The sequence below is a fragment of the Oncorhynchus clarkii genome, unplaced genomic scaffold (genome assembly GCF_045791955.1).
Source record: "Oncorhynchus clarkii lewisi isolate Uvic-CL-2024 unplaced genomic scaffold, UVic_Ocla_1.0 unplaced_contig_2377_pilon_pilon, whole genome shotgun sequence".
In the NCBI taxonomy this organism is placed as follows: Eukaryota; Metazoa; Chordata; class Actinopteri; order Salmoniformes; family Salmonidae; genus Oncorhynchus; species Oncorhynchus clarkii.
Window position 1 is genome coordinate 358,689 of NW_027261147.1, and position 23,347 is coordinate 382,035.

The following is a 23,347-nucleotide window of genomic DNA, read 5'->3' on the forward strand; positions in this document are numbered from 1 at the left end:
ATTTTTGCAATTCGTTTCCATCATTGGCAGCAGAAAACTGGAAGGAAAGGCGGGCAAAGGAGGTGTTGGCTTTGGGGGTGACCAGTGAAATATACCTGCTGGAGCGCGTGCTACGGGTGGGTGTTGCTATGGTGACCAGTGAGCTGAGATAAGGCGGCATACTTAGTACCGGTATACTTGATAATTAGTCCCCTCCTGTTCTCCCTGTTCACCCATGACTGCGTGGCCAAACATGACTCCAGCACCATCATTAAGTTTGCTTACGACACAACAGTGGTAGGCCTGATCACGGACAACGATGAGACAGCCTATAGGGAGGAGATCAGAGAACTGGCAGTGTGGTGCCAGGACAACAACCTCTCCCTCAATGTCATCAGGACAAAGAGACTGATCGTGGAATACAGGAAGAGGTGGACCGAAACAGGCCCCCATTAACATCAACGGGGCTGAAGAGGGCACGACAAAACCTTTACCCCGTCAGGAGACTGAAAAGATTTGGCATGGGTCCCCAGATCCTCAAAAAGTTCTACAGCTGCACCACCGAGAGCATCCTGACCGGTTGCATCACCGCCTGGTATGGCAACTGCTCTGCATCTGACGGTAAGTTGCTACAGAGGGTAGTGCGAACAGTACATCACAGGCCAAGCTTCCTGCCATCCAGGACCTAGATAATAGGCAGTGTCAGAGGGAAGCCCATAAAATTGTCAGACACTCCAGTCATCCAAGTCATAGACTGTCATCTCTGCTACCGCACGGCAAGCGATACCAGACCGCCAAGTCTAGGACCAAAAGGCTCCTTAACAGCTTAATTAAAACCTCTTTGGGATAGAGATAGCATTTTCACTTTTGGATAAATAGCGTGCCCAATTTCAACTTTCTGCTACTCATGCCAAGAATATAAGATATGCATATTATTAGTAGATGTGGATAGAAAACACTCTGAAGTTTCTAAAACTGTTTGAATCATGTCTGTGAGTATTACAGAACTTATGTAGCAGGCAAAACCAGAGGACTAACCATTCAGAACAAAAAAATGTTTAGGTCACTGTCTATTCAATGAGTTTTCTTTGGGACACTAGATGAAATATGAGCTTGTTTGCAGTTCCTACCGCTTCCACTGGATGTCACTAGTCTTTGGAAATAGGTTGAGGTTTTTCCTTTGTGAAATGAAGAAGTACGGCCATCTTGGATTAGAGTAACGTTATGTGCACTTTTTGAGAGTTGCGCAAGACTAGGAAAGTAGCGTTAGTTTGTGATCGTCCTGTATTGAAAACAGATAGACCCGTCTTCAATTTGATCGATTATTAACGTTTAAAAATACCTCAAGTTGTATTACAAAAGTAGTTTGAAATGTTTTGGCAAAGTTTACAAGTCACTTTTGAGATATTTTGTAGTGACGTTGCGCAAATGGGATGCTGTTTTTTTCTTGATCAAACGCACCAAATGAATGGACATTTTGGATATATATGGACGGAATTAATCGAACAAAAGGACCAATTGTGATGTTTATGGGACATATTGGAGTGCCAACTAAAGAAGCTCGTCAAAGGTAAGGCATGTTTTATATTTTATTTCTGCGTTTTATTTGAATCTGGCGCTTTGCATTTTCCTTGGCAATTGGCCAGGTGGGACATTTGTGTCCCAGAGAGGTTTTAATCTACTCTACTTCTACACTTAAATCACTCTGAGTGTAAATAAATGAAACCTCCATAAATACCTTTCCCCCTTTTTCTCTCCACTCTACAGAATGGACTCTTGGAAAGCCCCTTGGTAACTTGAGTATGGTAACATCAAAAGGTTGGGAACCTAACATTATTTTGGCAATCCAACCAGTTGAAAGTGTCCGTTGGTACTTAAAAAATGTGATGTCAGATCAGTTGTCGTCTGAGACATTATTAATGATGATAGGACAACATAAACTGTATCTTCGAAAGTCTACACATTCTAGTTATCAGATTCACATGGAATTGTTGTGCAATTTAAATGTTTAAATATGAAACTATTTGTGAAAAGATTAAATGTCATTTTAGCTTCTAAATGAGAGAATTGTTTTCATAAGTGAACTATGCTCACACAGTGGCCCAGCCCAAGTGAACAGGCATTGGTTGTGAACTATGAAACACGCCCTTCTCTCCCCCACGACAAATGCCCAATGACGAAAGTCAACCTCTTATGTTCCCGATGACATGAGGACTGCTGTCCATAGTTTAAAAAGTGCAAATTTCAACGTGGAGGTGACAATCGACACACTGAAGGGATGAATTTCGACTTTACCAGCCAGAATCTAGCATGAGCTTATGGTATTGCAACTTGGTATGAACTTTGAACTCTTGTTCACTAAAGAAGTGATACATCCTGGCCGTCGAGTTATCAGCAGCAGCTGTGGACGTGCATGGCCTGGGAAGGGACGGAGAATCTCTTCGGAATGACAGGGTACTACATCGTATCCGTTCTACCACCAGACGAACGACTACAACGTATCTGCCCAGAAATACTCTTCAAAGGACAAGGGAGATCTCTGCTGTGCAACCTAGCCTTCCATCTTCGACCAATCTATCGAAGCGCTGCTCAGAGTAAATATATTTCTTGAATTTTCCTTTTCCGAATGGGCAGTTATTTAGAATGCATACGATTCTGTATTTACGATAGCATAGCTTCATAACTCCTTTTGTTTCTCAGTCTTCACGCACTTTCATTCAAACCCAACCCCCTTTCTTTGTGTAACCAGCCGTCATATCGGTTTCGTCCACTAGGGATGTTTCCTTTTATGACATAATTACTCGTCAATGTATGATCCATCCTGTGTATATGTAATTCTGTGGGACTATTTAGGTATTTTGTAAATAAATAATTAATCCAAATTTTGTATTGCAGATTCAACTTGTTAGCCAGGGTTCGTGAAGATAACCAAGAATTTACAACTTTCAGATGAGACTGAATAATAATAATTGACTGCTATTGATATAAAAGATGACCAGGTCTTTACGAGTTTATTCGGAAGACAACAGCTCTATAAACATGCTTTCGTGGTGCCCCGACTTCCTAGTTAATTACATTTACATGATTAGTTTAAGAGAATTGATTTTATAAAATAGCATGTCATGTCATTTAATCCATAGTAAAGACACAACAATACTATATTTCCACACTAAATACATGCACTAAGATAAACATGGTCAACACCTGGGCTGCTTTCAAAAACTATCATGATAGGCCACCCTGCCACACGGCTAGCATATATATAACATTGCAAATGGTTTTGAAAGAACTGTTATATCATTCAGTAAGTACCGTTGCCATGCGTAGCAAAACGTTAAGACCAACTGAACGCACACCTGGTGTTTTAAAAGCCTAGCATATGCATAGTGCATTCATACCCTTGGCTGACGCCTACAGCTAGACCTGCTGCCACCAATACTGGTGAAGCAGACAACATCCCTAGTCCTGCTGCGGCTAGACCGCCGTACGCTGCCAGTTTACAGTAAAACGTAATATCGCTGATCTTTCTCTGAGCCTCTTCATAGTCAGCACTGGTGTAGTGTTCTCCTCCATTGTCCTCCACCACCATCTCCCCGATCTTCTCCAGCAGCTCTCTAACCTGAGTGTTGTCTTCTCTCTTGTCATTGATTAGAGAGTGATATCTGCCCCCACACATATTGATGAGTCTCCTTAGCGCTTTGCTCTGAGCAAGAAACCCTTTGACTGTTTTGCCCTTCAGTTGATCTCCATGAGTGAACAGCAAGATGGTGTACATTGAGGCATCTTCTCCAAAGTTCTCCTGGATCCACTTCACAGTGTTCTGCTCCTCCTCTGTGAACCTCCCCAGTCTGATCACCAGCAGGAAGGCGTGGGGTCCTGGGACTGACATGTAGATGGCCTTCTCTATTTCTCTTTTTATCTCTTCTTGAGACATTGTTGTGTCATAGAGCCCCGGGGTGTCGATGACATCAATCTTCCTCCCATCCACCACTCCACTCTGTTTCTCACTCTGTGCAGTCACAGACACTGGAGAAGCCTCCACTTTAAACCCCTCCCTCCCCAGGATGGTGTTTCCTGTTGTACTCTTCCCTGATCCAGTCTTCCCCACCAGAACTATCCTCAGGTCAGAGAGCTGCCCTGAAACTGAAAACAGACAAGAAGTGCTTGAGATGATAATTTTCAGTAGCCATTTATCAAGACACTATGTGTTCCTGCACAGTATGTGTGTGTGTGTACCTTGGCATTGACCAGTGAGTGTCAACAGGAACAGAATCTTCAGAATCCTTCCTGTCCTTTGTTCCATCTCTACTACTGCAGCCAATCAAAAACATGGAAACAGACAATGACCTCATTACAAAATACAAAGTCCACATTTCTTCAGTGACTCATCCAAAGCGTTTGGCCAAGTTCCAACGTTATCACGCCCTGACCTTAGATTTCTCTGTTTTCTATATATTTTGGTTAGGTCAGGGTGTGACTGGGGTGGGTATGCTAGTTTTTGTATTGTCTAGGGTTTTTGTGTGTCTTGGGTTTTGTAGGTCTAGGGTTTTTTGTATGTTTATGTTGGCCTGATATGGTTCCCAATCAGAGACAGCTGTTTATCGTTGTCTCTGATTGGGGATCATATTTAGGTAGCCATTTCCCTTTTGTGTTTGTGGGATCTTGTTCTATGTTTAGTTGCCTGTCTGCACTATTCGTTTAGCTTCACATTTCATTCGATTGTTTGTTGTTTTGTTAGTTTCAGTTATTACATATCATGTGGAATTCTACTCACGCTGCTGGTCTCATCTTTGTGACGAACGTGACAAACGTTCACAGATGAGGAAAGACTAAATTATTATTTTTTTCAGCTATTTGACTTCTAAACAATAACAATTATAAAACTATAAACAATAAAAACAGTAATGATATGCGGTACAACTGTTGTAAAACACAGTACATTCCCTAAGATAGGGCGTACATAATGTACTCATATGGGGCGTATCAAATGACATTCTAAACATGGTTATTCTACCGTTGCCTGGCTGCTGCTGTTAAGACCAGATAGACCAGTTAGAGGTTGTGTTCCCATCACCATCAAACATCACATCTACTGTGTAGACAGACAGGAACATTTCAGACAATAATTAAGTGGAATCTGTATAACGGAAAACAGTACTAAATGTGTAAATCAGGAGGTGTCTGAACACAAAGGTGCGTTCCTCTGTTCCGACGTTGCTGATGCCAGATCTTACAACGCCTGTATAGGTATTTTACATATCAGCTAAACACATCAGGTGTTTTAGCGATCCGTCAGTCAACCAATGGTTGATACATGCAACGTCTTAGCAGTGGAATGCGACCTTAGTCAGTACTGACAAAAACCTGCAGGTGTGTCCCTCACAGCAACAACCTGCTACAAGATCGACCACCTTGAACGAGACACAGTATACTGCACTATCTCTACACTAAACAAGGTACAGTATACTGCACTATCTCTGCACTAAACAAGGTACAGTATACTGCACTATCTGCACTAAACAAGGTACAGTATACTACACTATCTCTGCACTAAACAAGGTACAGTATACTGCACTATCTCTGCACTAAACAAGGTAAATGTTTCAGGTAAAAGTCTAACCATGTTTCCTCTTTCACTGTTCTACAATATTAAGACGTGTATAAATACAAACATACTGTATAGCAGAATGATATTGTTAACAGCTACATTATTATATTGTTTTGACATTTTGATGTTAAGTGATGTAATCATATGACAATTTATGCATAAATGTTAACAGACCTGGTATCAATAAAATGTCTTCTTAATATTGTACTACAGTTATTCAAGTACTGTAGAGTAGATTGTTGTACAACATTTAATTAGTAAGGTAGTTAAGTTGAATACTCACTTTTAGTGTTGCACGGATCTGTATATTGTTGTTCCCTGTTGTCACAGACACCTGAAGCAGTGGTCCTGCTGGTTTTGCATAGCCAGATGCCCCAGGTGGGTGGAGATTTACCTCGACCAATGGAATGGTCTAAAACTCATGCAAAACTAAAGCGCCCAATGTGCCTCACCTTACATTCTGTTAAGTTTCATTTTCCCAGAAACTAGTCATTTCTAGCCAATGAGAGACTCTTATGTAGGTGTCATAACCAGCCATAAAATAATGTAAGATATGTCACAAACAGGTCTAAATATATGTGTCATGACAGTGTTATGACCATATTATGACAGGTTATGACTGTAAAATATCTGTAAAATATGCACCCGTCATACATGTGAATTGTGTTTTTAACTAATTCCATGAAATTACTATTTTTTGATAAACTGTTCTTTAAAAGTCTGATCATTGAGTGTCTCCCAATAAAACAAAACAACAACATTTTGCCTTGAAGCAATGTGTTGAAAAACGGATTCTCGTAATTTACATAATAGCACATATTTAATGAGGTTTTCATTTAAAAATAAATAAAAACTTGCATATATGTTTACTTTGAACTTGTAAAGTGTCAGCCTGATGAGAGTAAACAAACAAAAGTCCCTATTAGCCTGTGGTGCCTGGCCTTAAGACATGATTGACGTGTTATAACCTGTTATGACATATTAAGACATTATTATGACGTGTTATAACCTGTTATGACATATTAAGACATTATTATGACGTGTTATAACCTGTTATGACATATTAAGACATTATTATGATGTGTTATAACCTGTTATGACATATTAAGACATTATTATGATGTGTTATAACCTGTTATGACATATTAAGACATGATTATGACATGTTATAATAACCTGTTATAACCTGTTATGACGTGTTATAACCCGTTATGACATATTATGGTGTGTTATAACCTGTTATGACATATTAAGACATGATTATGACCGTGTTATAACCTGTTATGATGCTTGATGTCAAGTAAAGTGTTACCAATCATGTTGTATGTAAAAAGAAAGGACGTGTGTCTGCACTCAGTGTATCTGACGTCTGTTGATTCTCATTGTACAGTATTAATCTACTCTACTGCTACACTTAAACCACTCTGAGTGTTTTTCCCACTCCAACCTCTTATCTTCCACATCTTTATATGTCAGGGTCTTTCAGTCTTTTAAAAGGCATTGAACCATGAAAATATCCCGTTAAAACACCTGTAACAGGAACTACTACTGGAGCTGCTACAGTACCACCTTCTGAACTACTATTGGAGCTGCTACAGTACCACCTTCTGAACTACTACTGGAGCTGCTACAGTACCACCTTCTGATCTACTACTGGAGCTGCTACAGTACCACCTTCTGAACTACTACTGGAGCTGCTATAGTACCACCTTCTGAACTACTACTGGAGCTGCTACAGTACCACCTTCTGATCTACTACTGGAGCTGCTATAGTACCACCTTCTGAACTACTACTGGAGCTGCTACAGTACCACCTTCTGAACTACTACTGGTGCTGCTACAGTACCACCTTCTGAACTACTACTGGTGCTGCTACAGTACCACCTTCTGAACTACTACTGGTGCTGCTACAGTACCACCTTCTGATCTACTACTGGTGCTGCTACAGTACCACCTTCTGAACTACTACTGGTGCTGCTACAGTACCACCTTCTGAACTACTACTGGTGCTGCTACAGTACCACCTTCTGAACTACTACTGGTGCTGCTACAGTACCACCTTCTGATCTACTACTGGTACTGCTACAGTACCACCTTCTGATCTACTACTGGTACTGCTACAGTACCACCTTCTGATCTACTACTGGTGCTGCTACAGTACCACCTTCTGATCTACTACTGGTGCTGCTACAGTACCACCTTCTGAACTACTACTGGTGCTGCTACAGTACCACCTTCTGATCTACTACTGGTACTGCTACAGTACCACCTTCTGAACTACTACTGGTACTGCTACAGTACCACCTTCTGATCTACTACTGGTGCTGCTACAGTACCACCTTCTGAACTACTACTGGTGCTGCTACAGTACCACCTTCTGATCTACTACTGGTGCTGCTACAGTACCACCTTCTGAACTACTACTGGTACTGCTACAGTACCACCTTCTGATCTACTACTGGTGCTGCTACAGTACCACCTTCTGATCTACTACTGGTGCTGCTACAGTACCACCTTCTGATCTACTACTGGTGCTGCTACAGTACCACCTTCTGAACTACTACTGGTGCTGCTACAGTACCACCTTCTGATCTATTACTGGTGCTGCTACAGTACCACCTTCTGAACTACTACTGGTGCTGCTACAGTACCACCTTCTGATCTATTACTGGTGCTGCTACAGTACCACCAGCACCGGGGAATCCACCAGCCATGCCTTCAGGCATACCACCAGCACCAGGGAATCCACCAGCCATGCCTTCAGACATACCACCAGCACCAGTGAATCCACCAGCCATGCCTTCAGACATACCCCCAGCACCAGTGAATCCACCAGCCATGCCTTCAGACATACCACCAGCACCAGTGAATCCACCAGCCATGCCTTCAGACATACCACCAGCACCAGTGAATCCACCAGCCATGCCTTCAGACATACCCCCAGCACCAGTGAATCCACCAGCCATGCCTTCAGACATACCACCAGCACCAGTGAATCCACCAGCCATGCCTTCAGACATACCACCAGCACCAGTGAATCCACCACTCATGCCCTTAGGCATACCACCAGCACCCTGGTACAACTTGGTGATGATTGAGTTGCACACATTGTATAAATTGATGGTTCGGGTTACAGGATGCCATATTTTTCCATATTCTGTTACAGTTAAAGGGTTGTTCAGATTCAGTTAGACCTGTGGACCCTACTTTTTGAATGGTTAGCTCAGAAGAAGACCTTTCCAATAGTTGTTTATACATTTTTTATTTATTAACTTTTACTTATTGAGGGTAGCCCAAATTAGACCAGGGTCTCATTCCCAATGGTGCCCTGAATACAAACATTTTCTCCCAAACAGGAAGAAAAACTAACATGACAAATAGAACAAGGAGAATATAAGCACAAAGAACAACTTCAACACCACAATTTCACCATACAAACCACCACAATCAATCGAAAGAACTGCAATCCGCCCACCGAGTGGCACAGCGGTCTAAAGCCCTTTATCACAGTGCTAGGGGTGTCGCTACAGACCCGGGTTCAATCCCAGGCTGTATCACAACTGGCTGTGATCGGGGGTCCCCATAGGATGGCACACAATAGGCTGGCATCGTCCGGGTGAGGGGAGGGTTTGGCCGGGGGGGGAGGCTTTACTTGGCTCATCGCGCTCTAGTGACTCCTTGTGGCGGGTCGGGCGCCTGCAATCTAACCCGGTCGTCAGTTAAATAGTATTTCCTCCGACACGTTGGTGCGGCTGGCTTCCGGGTGTTAAGAAGCGTGGTTTGGTGGGTCATGTTTCAGAGGACACATGACTCAACCTTTGCCTCCCGAGCCCATTGGGGAGTTGCAGCGATGAGACGAGATCGAAAATGTGGAGAAAAAAGGGGTAAAATACAATCTTCATTGAAATAATTCAACACCAGAGTCCTAAGCTGCACTAGAGGCTCCAGGGAAACAAAATATAAGGAATGTTGTAGGTTATTCCAACAACTGGGGCAATAAAACTAAAGGAGTATTTAGCTAGATTGGTGGAGACCAAAGGGACCTCAAGCATTAAGTAATCTTACGATTGGCTTTGGTAGCTCATTCTTTCATACGTTAGTAACAAAGTTCGGTACGTTGGAAGCTGCTGTAGGAAAGCTTTGTAAACAGAAAGGGAGTAATTAAGTGATCTACGGGGCTTTAATGTGGGCCAGCCAACCTTTTGATACAGGATGTAGCTGTGTAGAGTATTAAAACTGTCCCCTATGATAAAGCAAAGCGCACTATGGTAGACGGCATCCAAAGTTTGAAGAGTAGTAGCTGATGCAATCTGGTAAATGGTGTCACCATAGTCAAGAACTGTCAGGAAAGTTGACTGTACAATCTGCTTCCTGCTATTTAGGGAGAGGCAAGATCTAGTCCTAAAACAGAAGCCCACTTTGCATACAGATGAATATTACAAGTTTTAACAGGTACACATATATTATTTATATTAATAGTAAAGAGGACAGGTCCCAGTAGCTGGAAACTAGACTTGACACCATCAGAAATCACACATTGAGTCCTGTCTGACAAGATCATTCTCAAACCACTTTCAACAAGCCTGATCCAGGCCTATTTCAGTCAACCTTGGAATGAGTGTGATGGTCAACAGTGGCCAAGTCTTTGGAAATAATGTTTCTGATCAAAGAAATTGAACACATCTAAAAACAAGCGTAGCAGCTGAACCTGCTCTGTCCAGGTCTAAAACCTGATTGGTTCACATTAAGAATAGATGGGATTCTAAAACCTGATTGGATCACATTAAGAATAGATGGGATTCTAAAACCTGATTGGTTCACATTAAGAATAGATGGGATTCTAAAACCTGATTGGTTCACATTAAGAATAGATGGGATTCTAAAACCTGATTGGTTCACATTAAGAATAGAGTGAGAAGTTTAAAAAGTTCTTAGTTGACAGTTGGCCAGGGATTCTAGTACTTTGGAAAGGTAAGATAATTGGCAAATTGTACAGTAGTTATCTAAGTCAGAAAGATCTCCTCCTTTATTTAAGGGGAGGATATGTGCTGCTTTACAGATCTTAAGGACAACACCAGAAACAACTGTAAAGTTATAAAATATAGGTCAATGGTTCTGTGATCAGTGGTGCAGAGAGTAAGAAGGGATTACGTGAATCAGCTATTTTACTTTAAACCCTTTAGCATAGCACATAATAAGTACATCATAGACATCAAATGGGGAAATGAAGATTGAGTCTGTGAGTCTGTTAGTGCATCGTTCTCTACAAGGTCATGTGACCAGGAGACTCTCTATAGTAGAATGATATGCTTTTTCAGAGATGATCCTTTCTAATAATTGTCCAGCTGAAGCTAAATGGTTATTAAAAGTACCACACATGTAAATGTATTCTAGTATGGGACCAGAGGCTGTGAAACCCTGCTGGGACAACAAGGGGACGGGGGGGGGGGGGTTGTTTAAAATGTTTTACAACTTTACAGAAGTTAGCATATATAGCACGTATGTTATAGAGATCAGTCCTTTCAGAAGTTAGCATATATAGCACGTATGTTATAGAGATCAGTCCTTTCAGAAGTTAGCATATATAACACGTATGTTATAGAGATCAGTCCTTTCAGAAGTTAGCATATATAACACGTATGTTATAGAGATCAGTCCTTTCAGAAGTTAGCATATATAACACGTATGTTATAGAGATCAGTCCTTTCAGAAGTTAGCATATATAACACGTATGTTATAGAGATCAGTCCTTTCAGAAGTTAGCATATATAACACGTATGTTATAGAGATCAGTCCTTTCAGAAGTTAGCATATATAACACGTATGTTATAGAGATCAGTCCTTTCAGAAGTTAACATATATAGCACGTATGTTATAGAGATCAGTCCTTTCAGAAGTTAGCATATATAGCACGTATGTTATAGAGATCAGTCCTTTCAGAAGTTAGCATATATAGCACGTATGTTATAGAGATCAGTCCTTTCAGAAGTTAGCATATATAGCACGTATGTTATAGAGATCAGTCCTATCAGAAGCCCAGATCATTTATTTATAAATCCCAACATTGGATGGTTCGGTAGTTGGGTTTCCCAAGGGACTCTACAGGCCACCATACCTGACCTGAGTTGTAAATATAAACAAAAAGAGTTGCCTGGTAATGTGTATCTGGTAATGTGTGTGTATCTGGTAATGTGTATGTATCTGGTAATGTGTATCTGGTAATGTGTATCTGGTAATGTATATGTATCTGGTAATGTGTATGTATCTGGTAATGTGTATGTATCTGGTAATGTGTGTGTATCTGGTAATGTGTATCTGGTAATGTGTATCTGGTAATGTGTATCTGGTAATGTGTATCTGGTCATGTGTATCTGGTAATGTGTATCTGGTAATGTGTATCTGGTAATGTGTGTGTATCTGGTAATGTGTGTGTATCTGGTAATGTGTATCTGGTAATGTGTATATGGTAATGTGTATGTATCTGGTAATGTGTATGTATCTGGTAATGTGTGTATATCTGGTAATGTGTATGTATCTGGTAATGTGTATCTGGTAATGTGTATCTGGTAATGTGTATCTGGTAATGTGTATCTGGTAATGTGTGTGTATCTGGTAATGTGTGTGTATCTGGTAATGTGTATCTGGTAATGTGTATATGGTAATGTGTATGTATCTGGTAATGTGTAGCTGGTAATGTGTATGTGGTAATGTGTATATGGTAATGTGTGTGTATCTGGTAATGTGTATCTGGTAATGTGTATCTGGTAATGTGTATCTGGTAATGTGTATCTGGTAATGTGTGTGTATCTGGTAATGTGTATGTATCTGGTAATGTGTATCTGGTAATGTGTATCTGGTAATGTGTATCTGGTAATGTGTATCTGGTAATGTGTATCTGGTAATGTGTATGTATCTGGTAATGTGTATCTGGTAATGTGTATCTGGTAATGTGTGTGTATCTGGTAATGTGTATGTATCTGGTAATGTGTGTGTATCTGGTAATGTGTGTGTATCTGGTAATGTGTATGTATCTGGTAATGTGTGTGTATCTGGTAATGTGTATCTGGTAATGTATATGTATCTGGTCATGTGTGTGTATCTGGTAATGTATATGTATCTGGTAATGTGTGTGTATCTGGTAATGTGTATCTGGTAATGTGTATCTGGTAATGTATATGTATCTGGTAATGTGTGTGTATCTGGTAATGTATATGTATCTGGTAATGTGTATGTATCTGGTAATGTGTATCTGGTAATGTGTATCTGGTAATGTATATGTATCTGGTAATGTGTATGTATCTGGTAATGTGTATGTATCTGGTAATGTGTTTGTATCTGGTAATGTGTATCTGGTAATGTGTATCTGGTAATGTGTATCTGGTAATGTGTATCTGGTAATGTGTATCTGGTAATGTGTGTGTATCTGGTAATGTGTGTGTATCTGGTAATGTGTATATGGTAATGTGTATGTATCTGGTAATGTGTATGTATCTGGTAATGTGTGTATATCTGGTAATGTGTATGTATCTGGTAATGTGTATCTGGTAATGTGTATCTGGTAATGTGTATCTGGTAATGTGTATCTGGTAATGTGTGTGTATCTGGTAATGTGTGTGTATCTGGTAATGTGTATCTGGTAATGTGTATATGGTAATGTGTATGTATCTGGTAATGTGTATCTGGTAATGTGTATGTGGTAATGTGTATATGGTAATGTGTATCTGGTAATGTGTATCTGGTAATGTGTATCTGGTAATGTGTGTATATCTGGTAATGTGTATGTATCTGGTAATGTGTATCTGGTAATGTGTATCTGGTAATGTGTATCTGGTAATGTGTATCTGGTAATGTGTATCTGGTAATGTGTATGTATCTGGTAATGTGTATCTGGTAATGTGTATCTGGTAATGTGTGTGTATCTGGTAATGTGTATGTATCTGGTAATGTGTGTGTATCTGGTAATGTGTGTGTATCTGGTAATGTGTATGTATCTGGTAATGTGTGTGTATCTGGTAATGTGTATCTGGTAATGTATATGTATCTGGTCATGTGTGTGTATCTGGTAATGTATATGTATCTGGTAATGTGTGTGTATCTGGTAATGTGTGTGTATCTGGTAATGTGTATCTGGTAATGTGTATGTATCTGGTAATGTGTGTGTATCTGGTAATGTGTGTGTATCTGGTAATGTGTATCTGGTAATGTGTGTGTATCTGGTAATGTGTATGTATCTGGTAATGTGTGTGTATCTGGTAATGTGTGTGTATCTGGTAATGTGTATCTGGTAATGTGTATGTATCTGGTAATGTGTATCTGGTAATGTGTCTGTATCTGGTAATGTGTATGTATCTGGTAATGTGTCTGTATCTGGTAATGTGTGTGTATCTGGTAATGTGTGTGTATCTGGTAATGTGTGTGTATCTGGTAATGTATGTGTATCTGGTAATGTGTTTTTATCTGGTAATGTGTGTGTATCTGGTAATGTGTATCTGGTAATGTGTGTGTATCTGGTAATGTGTATGTATCTGGTAATGTGTCTGTATCTGGTAATGTGTGTGTATCTGGTAATGTGTGTGTATCTGGTAATGTGTGTCTGGTAATGTGTATGTATCTGGTAATGTGTGTGTATCTGGTAATGTGTGTGTATCTGGTAATGTGTGTGTATCTGGTAATGTGTATGTATCTGGTAATGTGTATGTATCTGGTAATGTGTGTGTATCTGGTAATGTGTATGTATCTGGTAATGTGTATGTATCTGGTAATGTGTATGTATCTGGTAATGTGTATGTATCTGGTAATGTGTGTGTATCTGGTAATGTGTATGTATCTGGTAATGTGTATCTGGTAATGTGTGTGTATCTGGTAATGTGTATCTGGTAATGTGTGTGTATCTGGTAATGTGTATCTGGTAATGTGTATGTATCTTCCAAATCTTGGAATGTTCTGAAACCATTACTGTCCATGATATCGGCATGGTTACGGATTCCACATTAGGACCATTGGGGAGATGCAAATGGCCGCCCTCCAGATAACAAGGCATTAGTGTGAAATAATATCCAACATCTGATCTGAGGCTTTTGACCATTCTTTGTTCTTAGTCATTGTTGGGGAAAAATTGGATCCAGATCAGATGTTGGGTACTATATTTATTGAATAGTATATGAATCCTATCAATTAAAATGTCAAATTTAGGCACAATAAATTGTATTTATTTATTAATTTCTCAGAGATCAAATTCTATTTATATTATATAACACAATAATTAATCTAAATTTCAAAACAATCTGAGATGATGGATGTGGAAATCTTACTTCTTCTGGTCTTCTGAGTTGGAACTACCTGAGGTGAAATAGGTGCCCATGCATTCATAACCTTTAACAGCGGCTAATGTAGCCCCTGCTGTTAACGACCATGGAGAGCTGAACATGGCTCCCAACCCCAATGCAGCCATACTGGCAAACGCTGACCACTTGCACTCATTCAATTTCTCTTCTCTTCTTCTTCTTTCTTCTTCCTGTCTCCATTCTCTCGCTCTCGCCTCCTCTTCCGTCTTCCTCCTCTCCTCCTGTCTCTCCTCTTCTATCTTCCTCAACTCCTCCTCTCTTTTCATTTCCTCCTCTCTCCTCACCTCCTCTTCCCGCTTCCTGATCTCCTCCTCTTGTATCTCCATTTCTTCCTCTTTTTTCTTCCTCTCCTCCTCTCTCTTCCTATCCTCCTCCTCTTCGATCTTCCTCTGGACCTCCTGGTAAATCTTGTTGGTGTAGTGTTGTCCTCCGTTCCTCTTCACCATCTCCTCTATCTTCTTCAGCAGCTCTCTAACCTGAGTGTTGTCTTCTCTCCTGTCATTGTTTAGGGAGTGATATCTGCCCCCACAGATATTGATGAGTTTCTGTAGATCTTTGCTCTCAGCCAGAAACCCTTCCATTGATTTTCCCTTCAGTTGATCTTCATGTGTGAACAGAATGATGGTGTGTATTGATGCTTCTTCTCCAAAGTTCTCCTGGATCCACTTCACAGTGTTCCTCTCCTCCTCTGTGAACCTCCCCAGTCTGATCACCAGCAGGAAGGCGTGGGGTCCTGGGACTGACATGTAGATGGCCTTCTCTATTTCTCTTTTTATCTCTTCTTGAGACATTGTTGTGTCATAGAGTCCCGGGGTGTCGATGACATCAATCTTCCTCCCATCCACCACTCCACTCTGTTTCTCACTCTGTGCAGTCACAGACACTGGAGAAGCCCCCACTTTAAACACCTCTCTCCCCAGGATGGTGTTTCCTGTTGCACTCTTCCCTGCCCCAGTCGTCCCCACCAGAACTATCCTCAGGTCAGAGGGCTGCCCTAAAACTGTGGAAACCAACAAGAAATGATTGATTTGATGGTAGGTGTCTTGGTATAAGGCTACTTACTCTATGTCCATGCATATATGTGTGTGTGTATGTGTGTGTCTGTGTCTTTCCTGGTTGAGGGTTGACGAGACATTAAATGCTTCTCTTATAGTCAAATACGATTCAGCTTATACACCCATATATACCCAACAGGACATGCCACCAGAGGTCTCTTCACAGTCCCCTAGTTCAACATTAAACAAATAATTAAAAAAGATGAATCAACTTCTCATGGAATGGCATTTATTTACTATTATTACTATTACTATTTACTATTATTTTATATATTTATACATTTATTTGTGTGACTGTCCTTGTCTCTTAGTGTTTAGTTACTTGTCATGTTTTGTGATTTCTGTTGACCCCAGGAAGAATATCTGCTGCCTCTGGAAAAGATAATGGGATCCAAACAAACAAGTGTGTGTGTGTGTGTGTGTGTGTGTGTGTGTGTGTGTGTGTGTGTGTGTGTGTGTGTGTGTGTGTGTGTGTGTGTGTGTGTGTGTGTGTGTGTGTGTGTGTACCTTGGCATTGACCAGTGAAGTCTTGCAGACAGAGTGTCAACAGGAACAGAATCTTCAGAGTCCTTCCTCTTCCTCGTTCCATTACTACAATTGCAGCCAATCAAAAACATGGAAACAGATGATGACCTCATTACAAAATACAAAGTCCACATTTCTTCGGTGACTCATGCAGTGTTCAGCAAAGTTCCAACGTTTATAGATGAGGATGGACGAAATTATAATTTTTTTCTCAGCTACTTGACTTTCAAAAAAAAAAAAATATTAAACTATAAACTATAAAAAGAGTAATGTTACGTGGTATAACTGGATAAACACAGTACATTCCCTAACAACGTAGCCTACATCAGGTGAACATAATGTACTCATATGACATTCTAAACATGGTTATTCTACCGTTGCCTGACTGCTGCTGTTAAGACCAGATAGACCAGTTAGAGGTCGTGTTCCATTAACGTCAAACATCACATCTACTGTGTAGACAGACAAACAGTTCAGACAATAATGAAGTGGAATCAGTATAACTGAAACCAGTGCTTAATGTGAACAGTTAGAGGTGAACACAAACAACGTGTAAGTCGGGAGGTGTCGGAACACAAAGGGTGAGTTCCTCAGACGTTGCTGACGCCTATGGTGAAAAATTGCAAGATTATGCTATGATACTTTTATTGCATCAAATGGTTGTTTTATGCAACAGAATAGAAGATTCTTATAGCTATTGTGTGTTCTACTGAGGATGGCCTCTGGGAGATCACACTGACAAGACGAGATATACAATGTATTTTGGGTGATAAAACCTAAAGAGCATTCCAGAGAACATGAGTTAATGTTTCTGTTCTATACAGTACCAGGGAGACATGGCTCCAGTATGGAGTCGGAGGGACAGACACTGGTCTCTACACAATGAAAACTGTTGACACAGCAGATACTGTCTGCTATGAATTATAGGTGACCCATTCTATAGATCATCTGAGGGTGATTCGTCGACCAGCCAACATTAATGTAGAGAACTCAATCGATTCACTTTATATGTGTGCGTTGTATTGACCTGCTCCCTTATTAATACGTGATTAAAGATTTAGTTTAAGTATAACTCTTGACTTGTGTGATAAGTTTGTCTCTCCACATTTGATAGTAAAGAAATGAACCACCACACGCTAGATCTCACAGTGCCTGGATAGGTATTTTACACATCAGCTAATCCTATCAAGTGTTTTTGCAATCTGTCAGTCAACTATTGGTTGATGCATGCAACGTCTAAGCAGTGGAACCTTAGTCAGTACTGACAAAAACCTGCAGGTGTGTCCCTCACAAAAACAACCTGCTATAAGACGGCTGTTGACCCAATATCGACCCCCTTGAACATGATACAGTATACTGCACTATCTCTGCACTAAACAAGGTACAGTATACTGCACTATCTCTGCACTAAACAAGGTACAGTATACTGCACTATCTCTGCACTAAACAAGGTACAGTATACTGCACAATCTCTGAACTAATCAAGGTACAGTATACTGCACTATCTCTGCACTAATCAAGGTACAGTATACTGCACAATCTCTGCACGAATCAAGGTACAGTATACTGCACTATCTCTGTACTAAACAAGGTACAGTATACTGAACTATCTCTGCACTAAACAAGATACAGTATACTGCACTATCTCTGCACTAAACAAGATACAGTATACTGCACTATCTCTGCACTAAACAAGGTACAGTTTACTGCACTATCTCTGCACTAAACAAGATACAGTATACTGCACTATCTCTGCACTAAACAAGGTACAGTTTACTGCACTATCTCTGCACTAAACAAGATACAGTATACTGCACTATCTCTGCACTAAACAAGGTACAGTTTACTGCACTATCTCTGCACTAAACAAGGTACAGTTTACTGCACTATCTGCACTAATCAAGGCACAGTATACTGCACTATCTCTGCACTAAACAAGATACAGTATACTGCACTATCTCTGCACTAAACAAGGTACAGTTTACTGCACTATCTCTGCACTAAACAAGGTACAGTATACTACACTATCTCTGCACTAAACAAGGTACAGTATACTACACTATCTCTGCACTAAACAAGATACAGTATACTGCACTATCTCTGCACTAAACAAGGTACAGTTTACTGCACTATCTCTGCACTAAACAAGGTACAGTATACTACACTATCTCTGCACTAAACAAGGTACAGTATACTACACTATCTCTGCACTAAACAAGGTACAGTATACTACACTATCTCTGCACTAAACAAGGTACAGTATACTACACTATCTCTGCACTAAACAAGGTACAGTATACTGCACTAATCAAGGTACAGTATACTACACTATCTCTGCACTAAACAAGGTACAGTATACTACACTATCTCTGCACTAAACAAGGTACAGTATACTGCACTATCTCTGCACTAAACAAGGTACAGTATACTGCACTATCTCTGCACTAAACAAGGTAAATGTTTCAGGTGAAAGTCTAACCATGTTTCTCCTTTCACTGTTCTACAATATTAAGACGTGTAGAAATACAAACACACTGTGATCACATGATTATTTACATAAATATTAACAGACCCTGTATTAATTACATTTTCTACTTAATATTGTGTCACAGTTATTCAAGTACTGTAGAGTAGATTGTTGTACAACATTTAATTAGTAAGGTAGTTAAGTTGAATACTCACTTTTAGTGTTGCACAGATCTGTATATTGTTGTCTGCTGTTGTCACAGAGAGAGCTGAAGCAGTGGTCCTGCTGGTTTTGCATAGCCAGATGCCCCAGGTGGGTGGAGATTTACCTCGACCAATAGAATGGTCTAAAACTCACTCAAAACTAAAGCGCCCAATGTGCCTCACCTTACATTAAGTTTCATTTTCCCAGCGACGAGTCATTTCTAGCCAATGAGAGAGTGCTGCTAGGCAAATTTTATTCAACTCAGGACAGGTACTTATTCATTTTAACCTTGGCTGCTTGCTAGAATCAGAAGATAGGCCACATATTTGGGTAAGATGAAATATGTTGGACAATTGGACACAAAAAAAGGTTAGAAATGTAATAACACATAAAACTGCATTTTCAAATGTAACTTTATACTTGTCTAGCCTGGTCCCAGATCTGTTTGTTCTCTTTCCAACTCCATAGAGTACCACAGTATGAGTCATAATACCCATAAAACCCAGCTGTCAAACAGGGAAAGGGTTCCATTCGTTTTTCCACCATTCATTTGTCACATAGATTTCAGAAACACTTAAAATGGTTACACTTCACTTGACACCCAGCATCATAACATGTTATGACACAGTCATAACTACATCATATGTCATAACAGCTGACATAACTTGTCATAACTTGTCATAAGATCGTCATAACATTGTCATGATACATTAATTTAGACCTGTTGTGACATATCTTACATTATTTTATGGCTGGTTATGACACCTACATAGGAGTCTGATCCCACAGAACCTACCACTGTAGTTATTTTATGGCTGGTTATGACACCTACATAAGAGTCAGAACCCACAGAACCTACCACTGTAGTTATTTTATGGCTGGTTATGACACCTACATAAGAGTCAGAACCCACAGAACCTACCACTGTAGGTATTTTATGACTGGTTATGACACCTACATAAGAGGCTAAACCCACTGCAACAGGAAATACTACTGGTGCTGCTACCACCTTCAGAACAACTGCAGTTGCTGTCAACACACAATCTTAAACTCATTCTGCCTCCTGTTCTTTCCTCCACTTCCCTGAACAAACAGACTTTAGCAGGACAGAAAGAGTATATACATGAAGTGTAGAACAAGATCAATTCATTTTTGTATAGTCTTGGATGTCATGGTCGTTCACTGTATCAACAGATAGGAGAACAAACCATAACAAGTCTGGTGACTATAAACCTGCACCTTGAGTGTCACATATAGAAAGAATACTGTACAGTGCCTTGCGAAAGTATTCGGCCCCCTTGAACTTTGCGACCTTTTGCCACATTTCAGGCTTCAAACATAAAGATATAAAACTGTATTTTTTTGTGAAGAATCAACAACAAGTGGGACACAATCATGAAGTGGAACGACATTTATTGGATATTTCAAACTTTTTTAACAAATCAAAAACTGAAAAATTGGGCGTGCAAAATTATTCAGCCCCTTTACTTTCAGTGCAGCAAACTCTCTCCAGAAGTTCAGTGAGGATCTCTGAATGATCCAATGTTGACCTAAATGACTAATGATGATAAATACAATCCACCTGTGTGTAATCAAGTCTCTGTATAAATGCACCTGCACTGTGATAGTCTCAGAGGTCCGTTAAAAGCGAAGAGAGCATCATGAAGAACAAGGAACACACCAGGCAGGTTCGAGATACTGTTGTGAAGAAGTTTAAAGCCGGATTTGGATACAAAAAGATTTCCCAAGCTTTAAACATCCCAAGGAGCACTGTGCAAGCGATAATATTGAAATGGAAGGAGTATCAGACCACTGCAAATCTACCAAGACCCGGCCGTCCCTCTAAACTTTCAGCTCATACAAGGAGAAGACTGATCAGAGATGCAGCCAAGAGGCCCATGATCACTCTGGATGAACTGCAGAGATCTACAGCTGAGGTGGGAGACTCTGTCCATAGGACAACAATCAGTCGTATATTGCACAAATCTGGCCTTTATGGAAGAGTGACAAGAAGAAAGCCATTTCTTAAAGATATCCATAAAAAGTGTCGTTTAAAGTTTGCCACAAGCCACCTGGGAGACACACCAAACATGTGGAAGAAGGTGCTCTGGTCAGATGAAACCAAAATGGAACTTTTTGGCAACAATGCAAAACGTTATGTTTGGCGTAAAAGCAACACAGCTGAACACACCATCCCCACTGTCAAACATGGTGGTGGCAGCATCATGGTTTGGACCTGCTTTTCTTCAGCAGGGACAGGGAAGATGGTTAAAATTGATGGGAAGATGTATGGAGCCAAATACAGGACCATTCTGGAAGAAAACCTGATGGAGTCTGCAAAAGACCTGAGACTGGGACGGAGATTTGTCTTCCAACAAGACAATGATCCAAAACATAAAGCAAAATCTACAATGGAATGGTTCAAAAATAAACATATCCAGGTGTTAGAATGGCCAAGTCAAAGTCCAGACCTGAATCCAATCGAGAATCTGTGGAAAGAACTGAAAACTGCTGTTCACAAATGCTCTCCATCCAACCTCACTGAGCTCGAGCGGTTTTGCAAGGAGGAATGGGAAAAATTTCAGTCTCTCGATGTGCAAAACTGATAGAGACATACCCCAAGCGACTTACAGCTGTAATCGCAGCAAAAGGTGGCGCTACAAAGTATTAACTTAAGGAGGCTGAATAATTTTGCACGCCCAATTTTTCAGTTTTTGATTTGTTAAAAAAGTTTGAAATATCCAATAAATGTCGTTCCACTTCATGATTGTGTCCCACTTGTTGTTGATTCTTCACAAAAAAATTCAGTTTTATATCTTTATGTTTGAAGCCTGAAATGTGGCAAAATGTCACAAAGTTCAAGGGGGCCGAATACTTTCGCAAGGCACTGTATATCATGTGCATTACAGAAACTCTAAATAGTAGTGCACTAGGGTCCTGATTAAAGTAGTGCACTAGGGTCCTGTTAAAGTAGTGCACTAGGGTCCTGATTAAAGTAGTGCACTAGTGCCCTGGTCAAAGAAGTGCACTAGGGTCCTGTTAAAGTAGTGCACTAGGGTCCTGGTAGAGAGTAGTGCACTAGGGTCCTGGTTAAAGTAGTGCACTAGTGTCCTGGTTAAAGTAGTGCACTAGGGTCCTGGTAAAAGTAGTGCTCTAGAGTCCTGGTAGAAAGTAGTGCACTAGGGTCCTGGTAGAAAGTAGTGTACTAGGGTCCTGGTAGAAAGTAGTGTACTAGGGTCCTGGTAGACCGTAGTGTACTATAGGGTCCTGGTAGAAAGTAGTGCACTAGGGTCCTGGTAGACCGTAGTGTACTAGAGTCCTGGTAGAAAGTAGTGCACTAGGGTCCTGGTAGAAGTAGTGTACTAGGGTCCTGGTAGACCGTAGTGTACTAGGGTCCTGGTTAAAGTAGTGCACTAGTGTCCTAGTTAAAGTAGTGCACTAGGGTCTTGGTAAAAGTAGTGCTCTAGAGTCCTGGTAGAAAGTAGTGCACTAGGGTCCTGGTAGAAAGTAGTGTACTAGGGTCCTGGTAGAAAGTAGTGTACTAGGGTCCTGGAAGACCGTAGTGTACTAGGGTCCTGGTAGAAGTAGTGTACTAGGGTCCTGGTAGAAAGTAGTGCACTAGGGTCCTGTTAAAGTAGTGCACTAGGGTCCTGATTAAAGTAGTGCACTAGTGCCCTGGTCAAAGTAGTGCACTAGGGTCCTGTTAAAGTAGTGCACTAGGGTCCTAGTAGAAAGTAGTGCACTAGGGTCCTGATTAAAGTAGTGCACTAGTGCCCTGGTCAAAGTAGTGCACTAGGGTCCTGTTAAAGTAGTGCACTAGGGTCCTAGTAGAAAGTAGTGCACTAGGGTCCTGGTAGATAGTAGTGCACTAGGGTCCTGGTAGATAGTAGTGCACTAGGGGCCTGGTAGATTGCAGTGCACTAGGGGCCTGGTAGAAAGTAGTGCACTAGGGGCCTGGTAGATAGTAGTGCACTAGGGGCCTGGTAGAAAGTAGTGCACTAGGGGCCTGGTAGAAAGTAGTGCACTAGGGTCCTGGTAGAAAGTAGTGCACTAGGGGCCTGGTAGAAAGTAGTGCACTAGGGGCCTGGTAGAAAGTAGTGCACTAGGGTCCTGGTAGACCGTAGTGTACTAGGGTCCTGGTAGAAGTAGTGTACTAGGGTCCTGG

General features: G+C 40.7%; 2 protein-coding genes across 2 annotated transcripts in view; both read right to left on the bottom strand.

Moving 5' to 3' along the window:
- Positions 1–4,282, bottom strand: part of LOC139405441 (GTPase IMAP family member 8-like) — a 34,647-nt gene extending 30,365 nt beyond the window's left edge. The window contains exons 1-2 of the mRNA XM_071147771.1: positions 4,216–4,282; positions 3,347–4,122 (exon numbers count right to left, since the gene is read on the bottom strand). Coding sequence (XP_071003872.1) covers positions 3,347–4,122; positions 4,216–4,282 — 843 coding nt within the window. The remainder of the gene's footprint in view (positions 1–3,346; positions 4,123–4,215) is intronic.
- Positions 4,283–14,891: 10,609 nt separating this feature from the next.
- On the bottom strand, positions 14,892–19,231 carry LOC139405435 (GTPase IMAP family member 7-like). The gene is made up of 3 exons (XM_071147762.1): positions 19,194–19,231; positions 16,494–16,577; positions 14,892–15,931 (listed from the first exon to the last, which is right to left on the bottom strand). The coding sequence occupies exons 2-3, from the start codon at positions 16,573–16,575 to the stop codon at positions 14,895–14,897; spliced, it is 1,119 nt and encodes a 372-aa protein (XP_071003863.1). The 5' UTR covers positions 16,576–16,577; positions 19,194–19,231; the 3' UTR covers positions 14,892–14,894.
- Between the last annotated feature and the right edge of the window lie 4,116 nt (positions 19,232–23,347).

Excerpts from the sequence above, each read along its gene's own strand:
- LOC139405435 (XM_071147762.1), bottom strand. The coding sequence starts at position 16,575 with ATGGAACGAGGAAGAGGAAGGACTCTGAAGATTCTGTTCCTGTTGACA. Across the intron at positions 15,932-16,493 it reads CTTCACTGGTCAATGCCAAG|TTTTAGGGCAGCCCTCTGAC; the intron begins GTACACACACAC and ends TGGTTTCCACAG.